The following is a 15000-nucleotide window of genomic DNA, read 5'->3' as shown; positions in this document are numbered from 1 at the left end:
ACCTGTATCGCCGTTCCTTCACTGTCGCTGGGCCAAAATCCGGGAACTCCCTTCCTAACAGCATTGTGGGTGTACCTACACCATATGGACTGCAGCGGTTCAAGAAGGCGGCTCACCACCATCTTCTCAAGGGCAATTAGGGATGGGCACGAAATGCAGGCCTAGCCAGCGACGCCCACATCGCATCAATGAAAAAAAAAAAAAAAATCTCCCCTTAACCTTCTCTGCTCTAAGGAGAACAACCCCAGCTTCTCCAGTCTCTCCACATCACTGAAGTCCCTCATCCCTGGTACCATTCTGGTCAATCTCCCCTTAACCTTCTCTGCTCTAAGGAGAACAATCCCAGCTTCTCCAGTCTCTCCACATCACTGAAGTCCCTCATCCCTGGTACCATTCTGGTCAATCTCCCCTTAACCTTCTCTGCTCTAAGGAGAACAATCCCAGCTTCTCCAGTCTCTCCACATCACTGAAGTCCCTCATCCCTGGTACCATTCTGGTCAATCTCCCCTTAACCTTCTCTGCTCTAAGGAGAACAACCCCAGCTTCTCCAGTCTCTCCACATCACTGAAGTCCCTCATCCCCTGGTACCATTCTGGTCAATCTCCCCTTAACCTTCTCTGCTCTCAGGAGAACAACCCCAGCTTCTCCAGTCTCTCCACATCACTGAAGTCCCTCATCCCTGGTACCATTCTGGTCAATCTCCCCTTAACCTTCTCTGCTCTAAGGAGAACAACCCCAGCTTCTCCAGTCTCTCCACATCACTGAAGTCCCTCATCCCCGGTACCATTCTGGTCAATCTCCCCTTAACCTTCTCTGCTCTAAGGAGAACAATCCCAGCTTCTCCAGTCTCTCCACATCACTGAAGTCCCTCATCCCTGGTACCATTCTGGTCAATCTCCTCCGCACCCTCTCCAAGTTATATGGCAGGTGCAGGGACGGTGGTGGGCTGGGTGAGAAAGGAAAGTAAAAAGTAAAAGAAAGTACTCCCATTTCTCCAGCCCCTTTCCCCACCTCAGGACGTCCCAAAGCGCTTCACAGCCAATGAAGGACTTTTTTTGAAGTGTGGTCACTGTTGTAATGTGGGAAACGCGGCAGGCAATTTGCGCACAGCAAGCTTCCACAAACAGCAATGTGATAATGACCAGATCATCTGTTTTAGTGATGTTGGTTGAGGGATAAATATTGGCCCCAGGACACCGGGGAGAACTCCCCCCTGCTCTTCTTCCAATAGTGGCCGTGGGATCTTTTACGTCCACCTGAGAGGGCAGACGGGGGCCTCGGGTTTAACATCTCTCCCACAGAATCACCCCTCCGACAGTGCAGCGCTCCCTCAGTACCGCCCCCCCGACAGTGCTGCACTCCCTCAGTACCGCCCCTCCGACAGTGCGGCGCTCCCTCAGTACCGCCCCTCCGACAGTGCGGCACTCCCACAGAATCACCCCTCCGACAGTGCGGCGCTCCCTCAGTACCGCCCCTCCGACAGTGCGGCACTCCCTCAGTACCGTCCCTCCGACAGTGCGACGCTCCCTCAGAACCGCCCCTCTGACAGTGCGGCGCTCCCTCAGTACTGCCCCTCCGACAGTGCGGCGCTCCCTCAGTACCGCCCCTCCGACAGTGCGGCGCTCCCTCAGTACTGCTCCTCCGGCAGTGCAGCGCTCCCTCGGTACCGCCCCTCCGTCAGTGCGGCGCTCCCTCAGTACTGCCCCTCCGGCAGTGCGGTGCTCCCTCAGGAGCGCCCCTCCGACAGTGCGGCGCTCCCTCAGGAGCACCCCTCCGACAGTGCGGCACTCCCTCAGTACCGCCCCTCCGACAGTGCGGCACTCCCTCAGTACCGCCCCTCCTACAGTGCGGCGCTCCCTCAGTACTGCTCCTCCGACAGTGCGGCGCTCCCTCAGTACTGGCACCGGGGGAGTATCGGGCCTGGATTATGGGACTCGAGTTTCTGGAGTGGGGGCTCGAACCCACAACCGTCTGACCAGAGGACGAGAGTGAGAGCGACCGATCCACAGATGACTCACCCTGTAGAAAATGACCAAGTAGAGAAACAATTTTTAACCGGTCAATATATAAAATGACTAAGTATTGCGTCTCTCGTCCTTTTCTCTCCAGACTTACAACGGATATTTTGTTCATTACTTCGCTCCGAGAAGTTTGCCTGTTGTCACCAAGAATGTCATCTTTGTCATTGACGTCAGCTCCTCCATGATCGGAACGAAAATCAGACAGGTACGCCTCAAGACACCTTCCGGCTGAAATATCTAAACACCAACAACTCGGGTTTATCCAACGCTTTTAACATAAGGAGATATTAGGGCAAGTGACCATAAGAACATAAGAAATAGGAGCAGGAGTCGGCCATTCGGCCTCTCGAGCCTGCTCCGCCATTCAATAAGATCATGGCTGATCTCGGGCTCAAAGCCACTTCCCCGCCCGCTCCCCATAACCCTTCACTCCCTTATCTTGCCAAAATCTGTCTGCCTCCACCTCAATGACCCAACCTCCACGGCTCTCTGGGGCAGAGAACTCCACAGATTTACGACCCTCTGAGAGAAGAAATTCCTCCTCATCTCAGTTCTAAAAGGGCGACCCTTTATTCTGAGACTGTGCCCCCGAGTTCTAGATTTCCCCACGAGGGGAAACATCCTCTCTACATCTACCCTGTCGAGCCCCCTCAGTATCTTATGTGTTTCAATAAGATCCCCTCTCACTCTTCTAAACTCCAATGAGTATAGGCCCAACCTGCTCAACCTTTCCTCATAAGTCAACCCCCTCATCTCCGGAATTAACCGAGTGAATCGTCTCTGAACTGCCTCCAATGCAAGTATATCTTTCCTTAAATAAGGAGACCAAAACTGTACGCAGTACTCAAGGTGTGGTCTCACCAATGCCCTGTACAGTTGTAGCAGGACTGTAGTGTATATACCTTTAAGAGAGAACTACTTTTACAGTTCTGGCAGCTATCTCTTGCCCTGCCAGTACACTTTACACCTAATCTCAGCCTATTACCATCTCGTCTAGCTTCTAATCTCTTTTACTTCTTTTGTTTCTTTTATTCTTTTGTCCGATCGCAGCCCTGCCTTCGATCTAGTTTCTTTTCTTTCCAGTTTTGAACCCGAAACGTCAACTCAAATTTCTCTCCACGGATGTTGCCTGACCTGCTGAGTTTTTCCAGCATTTTCTGTTGTTATTTCGGATTTCCAACATCTGCAGTATTTTGCTATCGTACTACTTTTACAGCTCCTGTATACTGTAGTACCGGCAGTGACCACACCTGTATATAAGCCTTGAGCATGCCTCTGTACCCAAGTCTTGAGACTACCCTACTCTTTTGTCCGATCGCAGCCCTGCCTTCGATCTAGTTCCTTTTCTCTCCAGTTTTGAAGAAGGGTCAAACCCGAAACGTCAACTCAAATTTCTCTCCACGGATGTTGCCTGACTTGCTGAGTTTTTCCAGCATTTTCTGTTGTTATTCCAGTAAATACCTGTTGATTGTTAAGTTGCAGCCTTCGTGTGGTTCTTGGGGAAACATCCTATTTAAAGAATCACGGATCTAACAAGGACTTCCCTGCTTTTATGCTCCAGCCCCCTTTGCAATAAAGGCCAACATTCCATTTGCCTTTTTGATTACTTGCTGGACCTGCACGCTAACTTTTTGTGTTTCGTGCACAAGGACCCCCAGGGTCCCTCTGAACTGTAAGTTGCAAAAACGTCCCAAGGCACTTCGCAGGAGAGTAGGTCAGACCCCGAGGCACATAAGGAGATATTAGGACAGGCGACCAAAAGCTTGGTCAAGGAGGTCGGTTTTAAGGAGCGTCTTACAGGAGGAGAGAGAGAGGCGGAGAGGTTTGTGGGAGCTTGCTGTGCGCAAATTGGCTGCCGCGTTTCCATTACAACAGTGAACACACTTCGAAAAAAGTCCTTCATTGGCTGTGAAGAGCTTCGGGACGTCCTGAGGTGGGGAAAGGGGCTGGAGAAATGGGAGTCTGTCTCTCTTTTCCGTCCTCGTTCCCCCCAATCTCTATTATTGAAAGACTCCCATTTCTCCAGCGCCTTTCACCACCTCAGGACGTCCCGAAGCTCTTCACAGCCAATGAAGGACTTTTTTTGAAGTGTGGTTACTGTTGTAATGTAGGAAACGTGGCAGCCAATTTGCGCACAGCAAGCTCCCACAAACAGCAATGTGATAAATGACCAGATCATCTGTTTTTTAGTGATGTTGGTTGAGGGATAAATATTGGCCCCAGGACACCGGGGAGAACTCCCCCCTGCTCTTCTTCCAATAGTGGCCGTGGGATCTTTTACATCCACCTGAGAGGGCAGACGGGGGCCTCGGGTTTAACGTCTCATCCCGAAAGACGGCACCCCCGACAGTGCGGCGCTCCCTCAGTACTGCCCCTCCGACAGTGCGGCGCTCCCTCAGTACCGCCCCTCCGACAGTGCGGCGCTCCCTCAGTACTGCCCCTCCGACAGTGCGGCGCTCCCTCAGTACCGCCACTCCGACAGTGCGGCGCTCCCTCAGTACTGCCCCTCTGACAGTGCGGCGCTCCCTCAGTACTGCCCCTCTGACAGTGCGGCGCTCCCTTAGTACTGCCCCTCCGACAGTGCGGCGCTCCCTCAGTACTGCCCCTCTGACAGTGCAGTGCTCCCTTAGTACTGCCCCTCCGACAGTGCGGCGCTCCCTCAGTACCGCCCCTCCGAGAGTGCGGCGCTCCCTCAGTACAGCCCCTCCGACAGTGCGGCGCTCCCTCAGTACCGCCCCTCCGACAGTGCGGCGCTCCCTCAGTACTGCCCCTCCGACAGTGCGGTGCTCCCTCAGTACTGCCCCTCCGACAGTGCGCCGCTCCCTCAGTACCGCCCCTCCGACAGTGCGGCGCTCCCTCAATACTGCCCCTCTGACAGTGCGCCGCTCCCTCAGTACCGCCCCTCCGACAGTGCGCCGCTCCCTCAGTACCGCCCCTCCGACAGTGCGGCGCTCCCTCAGTACCGCCCCTCCGACAGTGCGGCACTCCCTCAGTACCGCCCCTCCGACAGTGCAGCGCTCCCTCAGTACCGCCCCTCCGACAGTGCGGCGCTCCCTCAGTACCACCCCTCCGACAGTGCGGCGCTTTCTCAGTACCACCCCTCCGACAGTGCGGCGCTTGCTCAGTACCGCCCCTCCGACAGTGCGGCGCTCCCTCAGTACCGCCCCTCCGACAGTGCGGCGCTCCCTCAGTACCGCCCCTCCGACAGTGCGGTGCTCCCTCAGTACTGCCCCTCCGACAGTGCGGCGCTCCCTTAGTACCGCCCCTCCGACAGTGCGGCGCTCCCTCAGTACCGCCGCTCCAACAGTGCGGCGCTCCCTCAGTACCGCCCCTCTGACAGTGCGGCGCTCCCTCAGTACCGCCCCTCCGACAGTGCGGTGCTCCCTCAGTACCGCCCCTCCGACAGTGCGGCGCTCCCTCAGTACCAGCACTGGGAGAGTGTCGAGCCTGGATTACGGGGCTCGAGTCTCTGGTGTGGGAGCTCGAACCCATGCCCTTCTGGACTCAGAGGGCGAGAGCGAGACCCAACGAGCCACGGGCTGACACCACAGAGGTGAAGGCTTGGGAACGATGTACTTTGCCTTCTGGGTACTGTGTCATGTTGATTGTTGGTTTCTGACTCCTGAGCCATTTTCCTGTTCTTGTGAGCCTGGAGGAAGGAGTGGAACGGCTTTTTCTGTCATCTAACCTCCACATAAACTTTACTTGCAGACTAAGGAAGCCATGAACACCATCCTGAGCGACCTCCGCCCCAACGACGCCTTCAATATTATCACTTTCTCCGACGCCGTTGAAGTGTGGAAGCCGGGCGAATCGCTACAAGCCACCAAACAGAATGTGCAGAGTGCCAGGAAATATGTCAGCAACATGGTCGCTGAGGGATGTAAGTGAATTCACTCTGCCTCGCCTCTTAAGGTTCAGGCCCATGGGTGCTGACTCCTACTAGGGTACAGGCCCATGGGCGCTGACTCCTACTAGGGTTCAGGTCCATGAGTGCTGACTCCTACTAGGGTACAGGTCCATGGGCACTGACTCCTCCAAGGGTACAGGCCCATGGGCGCTGACTCCTACTAGGGTACAGGTCCATGGGCGCTGACTACTACTAGGGTTCAGGTCCATGGGCGCTGACTCCTACTAGGGTACAGGTCCATGGGCGCTGACTCCTACTAGGGTACAGGCCCATGGGCGCTGACTACTACTAGGGTTCAGGTCCATGGGCGCTGACTCCTACTAGGGTACAGGTCCATGGGCGCTGACTCCTACTAGGGTACAGGCCCATGGGCGCTGACTCCTACTAGGGTACAGGTCCATGGGCGCTGACTCCTACTAGGGTGCAGGCCCATGGGCGCTGACTACTACTAGGGTTCAGGTCCATGGGCGCTGACTCCTACTAGGGTACAGGTCCATGGGCGCTGACTCCTACTAGGGTACAGGCCCATGGGCGCTGACTCCTACTAGGGTTCAGGTCCATGGGCGCTGACTTCTCCTAGGGTACAGGCCCATGGGCGCTGACTCCTACTAGGGTACAGGTCCATGGGTGCTGACTCCTACTAGGGTACAGGCCCATGGGCGCTGACTCCTACTAGGGTGCAGACCCATGGGCGCTGACTCCTACTAGGGTACAGGCCCATGGATGCTGACTCCTACTAGGGTACAGGCCCATGGGCGCTGACTCCTACTAGGGTACAGGCCCATGGGCGCTGACTCCTACTAGGGTGCAGACCCATGGGCGCTGACTCCTACTAGGGTGCAGACCCATGGGCGCTGACTCCTACTAGGGTGCAGACCCATGGGCGCTGACTCCTACTAGGGTACAGACCCATGGGTGCTGACTCCTACTAGGGTGCAGACCCATGGGCGCTGACTCCTACTAGGGTGCAGACCCATGGGCGCTGACTCCTACTAGGGTTCAGGTCCATGGGTGCTGACTCCTACTAGGGTACAGACCCATGGGTGCTGACTCCTACTAGGGTGCAGACCCATGGGCGCTGACTCCTACTAGGGTGCAGACCCATGGGCGCTGACTCCTACTAGGGTGCAGACCCATGGGCGCTGACTCCTACTAGGGTGCAGGCGCTGACTCCCACTAGGGTGCAGGCCCAGACTCCCACTAGGGTGCAGGCCCATGGGCGCTGACTCCTACTAGGGTGCAGGCCCATGGGCGCTGACTCCTACTAGGGTACAGGCCCATGGGCGCTGACGCCTACTAGGGTACAGGCCCATGGGCACTGACTCCTACTAGGGTACAGGTCCATGGGCGCTGACTACTACTAGGGTACAGGCCCATGGGCGCTGACTACTACTAGGGTACAGGCGCTGACTCCTACTAGGGTACAGGTCCATGGGCGCTGACTACTACTAGGGTACAGGCGCTGACTCCTACTAGGGTGCAGGCCCATGGGCGCTGACTCCTACTAGGGTACAGGCCCATGGGCGCTGACTACTACAAGGGTGCAGGCCCATGGGCGCTGACTCCTACTAGGGTACAGGCCCATGGGCGCTGACTCCAACGAGGGTACAGGCCCATGGGCGCTGACTACTACTAGGGTGCAGGCGCATGGGCGCTGACTCCTACTAGGCTACAGGCCCATGGGCGCTGACTCCTACTAGGCTACAGGCCCATGGGCGCTGACTCCTACTAGGGTGCAGACCCATGGGCGCTGACTCCTACTAGGGTGCAGGCCCATGGGCGCTGACTCCTACTAGGCTACAGGCCCATGGGCGCTGACTCCTACTAGGGTGCAGACCCATGGGCACTGACTCCTACTAGGGTGCAGGCCCATGGGCGCTGACTCCTACTAGGGTGCAGGCCCATGGGCGCTGACTACTACTAGGGTGCAGGTCCATGGGCGCTGACTACTACTAGGGTACAGGCCCATGGGCGCTGACTCCTACTAGGGTACAGGCCCATGGGCGCTGACTACTACTAGGGTACAGGCCCATGGGTGCTGACTCCTACTAGGGTACAGGCCCATGGGTGCTGACTCCTACTAGGGTGCTGGCCCATGGGCACTGATTCCTACTAGGGTGCAGGCCCATGGGCGCCGACTCCTACTAGGGTACAGGCCCATGGGCGCTGACTCCTACTAGGGTACAGGCCCATGGGCGCTGACTCCTACTAGGGTACAGGCCCATGGGCGCTGACTCCTAGTAGGGTGCAGGCCCATGGGCGCTGACTCCTACTAGGGTGCAGGCCCATGGGTGCTGACTCCTACTAGGGTACAGGCCCATGGGCGCTGACTCCTACTAGGGTACAGGTCCATGGGCGCTGACTCCTACTAGGGTGCAGGCCCATGGGCGCTGACTCCTACTAGGGTGCAGGCCCATGGGTGCTGACTCCTACTAGGGTGCAGGCCCATGGGCGCTGGCTACTACTAGGGTACAGGCCCATGGGCGCTGACTCCTACTAGGGTACAGGCCCATGGGTGCTGACCCCTACTAGGGTACAGGCCCATGGGCGCTGACTCCTACTAGGGTGCAGACCCATGGGCGCTGACTCCTACTAGGGTGCAGACCCATGGGCGCTGACTCCTGCTAGGGTGCAGGCCCATGGGCGCTGACTCCTACTAGGGTACAGGCCCATGGGCGCTGACTCCTACTAGGGTGCAGGCCCATGGGCACTGATTCCTACTAGGGTGCAGGCCCATGGGCGCCGACTCCTACTAGGGTGCAGGCCCATGGGCGCTGGCTACTACTAGGGTACAGGCCCATGGGCGCTGACTCCTACTAGGGTACAGGCCCATGGGTGCTGACCCCTACTAGGGTACAGACCCATGGGTGCTGACTCCTACTAGGGTACAGGCCCATGGGTGCTGACTCCGACAGTGCGGCGCTCCCTCAGTATTGCCCCTCCGACAGTGCGGCGCTCCCTCAGTACCGCCCCTCCAACAGTGCAGCGCGCCCTCAGTACCGCCCCTCCAACAGTGCGACGCTCCCTCAGTACTGCCCCTCCGACAGTGCGGAGCTCCCTCAGTACTGCCCCTCCGACATTGCGGCGCTCCCTCAGTACCGCCCCTCCGACAGTGCGGCACTCCCTCAGTACCGCCCCTCCGACAGTGCGGCACTCCCTCAGTACCGCCCCTCCGACAGTGCGGTGTTCCCTCAGTACCACCCCTGCGACAGTGCAGTGCTCCCTCAGTACCGCCCCTCCGACAGTGCGGCGCTCCCTCAGTACTGCCCCTCCGACAGTGCGGCGCTCCCTCAGTACCGCCCCTCCGACAGTGCGGCGCTCCCTCAGTACTGCCCCTCCGACAGCGCGCCGCTCCCTCAGTACCGCCCCTCCGACAGCGCGCCGCTCCCTCAGTACCGCCCCTCCGACAGTGCGGCGCTCCCTCAGTACCCGCCCCTCCGACAGTGCGGCGCTCCCTCAGCACTATCACCGGGGGAGTGTCGAGTGTGAAAGGCAGCACAGAAATACAAGTTCCTTCTTTCTTTCTGTCTCTCTTCCCTTCCTCCTCCACTCCCTCCTTTCCCTCCCTTCCTTACCCTTTCCTCCCGTGCCGGATTGTCGCTGATCGGGCTGATTCTTTCCGCAGGGACCGACATCAACGCCGCCCTGCTGGCGGCCGCCAAGTTTTTCCATCGCGAGGCCCCCTCGACGCCCGGGGACGGGGCGAGGCGAGAGGTGAGCAAGGTGCCGCTGGTTATATTCCTGACCGACGGGGAGCCCACCTCCGGCGTCACCTCCGCCAGCGCCATCATCAGCAACGCCCGGGAGGCCATGCGGGGCTCGCTGTCCCTCTTCTGCCTGGGCTTCGGGGACGACGTGGACTTCCCGCTGCTGCAGCGCCTGGCGCTCGACAACCGCGGCGTGGCCCGCCGCATCTACGAGGACGCCGACGCCAACCTGCAGCTCAAGGGCTTCTATGACGAGGTGGCCAGCCCGCTGCTCTTCGACATCCAGCTGGACTACCTGGACAACCGGGTGGAGAGCGTCACCGGGACCCTGTTCCCCACCTTCTTCAACGGCTCCGAGCTGGTGGTGGCCGGGAAACTGAGGGCCGGGACGGGCGGCCCCCTCCGGGTGCGCCTGCAGGCCACGGGGTCGGCCGAGGCCGTGGAACTGGAGAACGAGATCCTCCTCAACCAGACGGAGCCCGCCCCCGGGTGCCCCCGCGCGGCCGGCGGGGCGCAGGACTTTGTCCAGAGGCTCTGGGCCTACTACACCGTCAAGGAGCTGCTGCAGGCCCGGCTGAAGACGGACGAGGAGGAAGGGCGCAGGCTGCTGACGGAGAAGGCCACCGCCCTGTCGCTCAAGTACAACTTTGTGACCCCCTTGACCTCCATGGTCGTTGTCAAGCCCGGTGAAGACGGCGCGACGACTCCGGCCACCGCCCGTCCCACCGCCAGCTCCGTTGGCTCGAGCGCCCGTTCTCCTTTGACCCCCGGCGTCCTCTCGCCCTCGACCAAGAGCCCCCCCGCTGCCGCCGCCGCCGCCGTCCCGGGGATGCCTGGCCGCTCCACGGCGGGGCTCAAGGGCGGCAAGGGGAGCGCCGCACCACCGGTTCAGACGGCGCCCGGGACGAGCCGCACTGCCGCACCGCAGACCGCCGTGACGGTTCCCGAGACACCCGTGCCGTTTGCGCGAGGGATCTCCGCCACAGATGTGCCCGAGGGGGTGGCTTATGCAACCATGCTGCGATCTGGTGGTGAGTCACGTGTGCTAGCAATGTCGTGCCTTCAGAGTGTGAGCAACCACAGTGATCTCCAAAACTAAAACCCTTCCACGCAATGCCCAAATCCTTGGCCATGGTAGGCGCCATGCCCCAAGTGTTCTATCCTGCTGTCAACACCATGGCCAATCTCTTGGTGGCCATAATGGCCACCATGCCCAATGATGTAAGAAAACTACTAGGCACTCGGTCTAAGCCTTAAACAAAGCTTTAATTAACTGTTTTACAAAATGGAGGTCTAGTTGTGTCCTTCACTAGTTCCTGTTAAGAATGTCCTGCGTAAGCTGGGCCCGTGTCATGGCAGATGCAGTATAATGTGGATAAATGTGAGGTTATCCACTTTGGTGTCAAAAACAGGAAGGCAGATTATTATCTGAATGGCAATAGATTGGGAGAAGGAGAAGTGCAACTGTTAAATCCTTGAATCTTGCTGTATGGTGTCCTTCAATTTATAGACAGAGACTGCAGAGGAACAATCAACAGGTGTTTACTGGATGAGGGTTACTCTAAAACTAAAGTACAGATCCCTACTCAGGGTTTATATACAGGTGTGGTCACTGCCGGTACTACAGTATACAGGAGCTGTAAAAAGTAGTTCTCCCCTTAAAGGTACATACACTACAGCAACGAGACCTGGGTCTCCTTGTGCACCAGTCGCTGAAGGTAAGCATGCAGGTCCAGCAGGCGGTTAAGAAGGCAAATGGTATGTTGGCCTTCGTAGCGAGAGGGTTTGAGTACAGGAACAAGGATGTCTTGCTGCAGTTGTACAGGGCCTTGGTGAGACCACACCTTGAGTATTGTGTGCAGTTTTGGTCGCCTTATCTGAGGAAGGATGTTCTTGCCATGGAAGGAGTGCAGCGAAGATTCACCAGGCTGATACCTGGGATGGCAGGAATGACGTATGAGGAGAGATTGGGTAGATTAGGCTTATACTCGCTGGAGTTTAGAAGAATGAGAGGGGATCTCATTGAAACTTATAAAATTCTAACAGGACTAGACAGACTAGATGCAGGAAGGATGTTCCCGATGGCGGGGGAGTCCAGAACCAGGGGTCACAGTCTAAGGATAAGGGGTAAGCCATTTAGGACAGAGATGAGGAGGAATTTCTTCACCCAGAGAGTGGTGACCCTGTGGAATTCTCTACCACAGAAGGCAGTTGAGGCCAATTCATTAAATATATTCAAGAAGGAGTTAGATATATCTCTTAAGGCTAAAGGGATCAAGGGATATGGGGAGAAAGCAGGGACAGGGTACTGAATTTGGATGATCAGCCATGATCTCATTGAATGGCGGAGCAGGCTCGAGGGGCCGAATGGCCTACTGCTGTTCCTGTTTCTAAACATGGGGAAAAGCTGAGGCCCCAGTACAGATCGCTGGTTTTGCTATGTCTAGTTTTGATGGAGTAAATAAGGAGAAACTGTTCCCAGTGTCAGGAGGGTCGGTAACCAGAGGACACAGATTGAAGATTATCGGTAAAAGAACCAGAGGGGAGATGAGGAGAATGTTTTTTACGCAGCGAGTTGTTGTGATCTGGAACGCGCTGCCTGAAAGGGCGGTGGGAGCAGATTCAATAGTAACTTTCAAAAGGGGGGAATTGGAGAAATACTTACCTAAGGTCAAGGATTTGAGTACAGGAGTAAAAGGATTTGAGTACAGGAGTAAAGAAGTCTTACTCCAATTATACAGGGCCTTGGTGAGACCACACCTGGAGTACTGTGTACAATTTTGGTCTCCTTACCTAAGGAAGGATATACTTGCCATAGACGGAGTTGCAACGAAGGTTCACGAGATTGATTCCTGGGATGGCGGGACTGTCGTATGAGAAGAGATTGAGTAAACTAGGCCTGTATTCTCTTGAATTCAGAAGAATGAGAGAGGATCTCATTGAAGCTTACAAAATTATTACAGGGCTTGATAAGGTGGATGCTGGGAGAATGTTTCCAGTGGCTGGGGAGTCTAGAACCAGGGGCCACAGCCTCAGGATAAAGGGTCGGCCATTCAGGACTGAGATGAGAAGAAATTTCTTCACACAGAGGGTGGTGAATCTTTGGAATTCTCTACCCTAGAGGGCTGTGGAGGCTCAGTCATTGGGTTTATTCAAAACAGAAGTCGACAGATTTCTGACTAGTAAGGGCCTCAAGGGATAGGGCGATAGGGCGGTGAATGAAGGCTTGAAGGGCCGAATGGCCGACTCCTGCTCCTATTTCTTACGTTCTTAAATACTTGAAGGGAAAAAATGTGCAGGTCTGTGGGGAAAGATCAGGGGGAGTGGGACTAATTGCGGAGCTCGTTCAAAGAGCTGGCACAGGCATAGAAACATAGAAGATAGGAGCAGGAGTAGGTCATTCGGCCCCTCGAGCCTGCTCCGCCATTCAATGCGATCGTGGCTGATCATCCAAATTCAGTACCCGGTCCCTGCTTTCTCCCCATACCCCTTGATCCCTTTAGAAATACATCCAACTCCTTCTTGAATATATTTAACTAGCTGAAGTGCCCGGCGGTGCCGAGGCTTTTTCGAGGGCATGTTGTTGTTGAAGAGAGAGAGAGAGCGACTGGGGGGAAGAGAGAGAGCGACTGGGGGGTAGAGAGGGAGGGGAGGGGGAGGGAGGGGAGGGGGAGGGGGGGAGGGGAGGGGGAGGGGAGGGGGGGAGGGGAGGGGGAGGGAAGGGAGGAGTGGGGCGGGGGGAGGGGGGGAGGGGAGGGCGGGTAAGGGGGGGGAGGGGAGGGGGGGGAAGGGAGGGGGGAAGGGCGGGGGGGAAGGGAGGGCGGGGGGGGAAAGGGAGGGGGGGAGGGAGGGCGGAGGGCGGGGGGGCCCCCCCCACGAGGGTCGCGGCCCCCCCCCGAGGGTCGCGGCCCCCCCCCCCGAGGTGAAGACCGCCGATTGCGCGCGCAGCAGGAGCTGAGACGCGGCCGTCTCTGGCTCGGACCGACGGGCCCGGTTGCCAGGGTAACCGTGACGCTGACCAAGCCCTGCCCCCCCGGCCGAGCAGAGAGAGAGACGTCGCGTCTCAGCTGCTCCTGCTGCGCGCGCGGGGCCCCCCCCCCCCGAGGGTCGCGGCCCCCCCCCCCAAGGGTCGCGGCCCCCCCCCCCCGAGGTGAAGGACCGCCGATTGCGGCTGTGCCAGACGTCCGGCGGGCCTGGTTGCCAGGGTAACACTGGACGCTAGCCAGAGCGATACGCCGCGTCTCAGCTCCTGCTGCGCGCGCACCCTAGCGGCGCTGGGCTGAGGCTCGGCCCTCCAGTCTTCGAGTGGGGCCGGGAGGTGCCTAGCTCGGGCGTGGGTGCGGAGGAGACGCCGAGGCTTCTAGGCCTACCTGGAAAAACGGGGAAAGATAGGAAAATTAATGAGATTAGATAAGTTAATTACTTTGTAAATCATTTTTTTTTAGAACAATATGTGTTTTAAAAAGCAACGTTTTTTTTTAAGACGCAGAAAGCGGGAAAAAGGAAAAGTTTGGAATCAAGATGGCGGCGACTCACCTTGGTTCAGAACGATAAAGCCCGGCCACACGCGCACCGATTGGCCCGGCGGCACACGCCACCAACCCGGCGTACGATTGGTCGAGCTCGAGGTCACTCTGTCGCTAATGGGCGGATAATGAGATGCTAATGAGCGGAACGTTGAAGGTTTTTGGGATACCGCGGGCGGGATTTTAGCCCGGCCGAAACGTAAATATGCTTAAAACCGTCTCGGAAGCGTAAGCTTTCTTTGGAGGTAACACGCGCGTAGGTACGCCCTGTAACTTTTCGAGCGCATAGCTCGCCAGACGCACACGCGATGACAGAATGACAGACAGAATGACAGACAGAATGACAGACAGACACACCGACCGATTTATATATATAGATGAATTGGCCTCTACTGCCTTCTGTGGTAGAGAATTCCACAGGTTCACCACTCTCTGGGTGAAGAAATTCCTCCTCATCTCTGTCCTAAATGGCTTACCCCTTATCCTTAGACTGTGACCCCTGGTTCTGGACTCCCCCGCCATCGGGAACATCCTTCCTGCATCTAGTCTGTCCAGTCCTGTTAGAATTTTATAAGTTTCAATGAGATCCCCTCTCATTCTTCTAAACTCCAGCGAGTACAAGCCCAATCGACCCAATCTCTCCTCATACGTCATTCCTGCCATCCCAGGTATCAGCCTGGTGAATCTTCGCTGCACTCCTTCCATGGCAAGAACATCCTTCCTCAGATAAGGCGACCAAAACTGCACACAATACTCAAGATGTGGTCTCACCAAGGCCCTGCATAACTGCAGCAAGACATCCTTGTTCCTGTACTCAAACCCTCTCGCTACGAAGG

The 15000-nt window shown here is 57.2% G+C and overlaps 1 protein-coding gene across 1 annotated transcript in view; it reads left to right on the top strand.

The window, feature by feature from the left end:
• Positions 1-10737, top strand: part of LOC147086823 (inter-alpha-trypsin inhibitor heavy chain H6-like) — a 39441-nt gene extending 28704 nt beyond the window's left edge. Inside the window, exons 6-8 of the mRNA XM_085978328.1 lie at positions 2110-2226; positions 5733-5904; positions 9557-10737. Coding sequence (XP_085834454.1) covers positions 2110-2226; positions 5733-5904; positions 9557-10737 — 1470 coding nt within the window. The remainder of the gene's footprint in view (positions 1-2109; positions 2227-5732; positions 5905-9556) is intronic.
• Positions 10738-15000: the final 4263 nt, after the last annotated feature.

This window comes from Somniosus microcephalus, unplaced genomic scaffold (assembly GCF_052327205.1).
Source record: "Somniosus microcephalus isolate GS21.2 unplaced genomic scaffold, FLI_Smic_1.0 unresolved_chr7, whole genome shotgun sequence".
In the NCBI taxonomy this organism is placed as follows: domain Eukaryota; kingdom Metazoa; phylum Chordata; class Chondrichthyes; order Squaliformes; family Somniosidae; genus Somniosus; species Somniosus microcephalus.
Note: the sequence above shows the minus strand (reverse complement) of the source record. Positions and strands in the feature narration are given on the sequence as shown.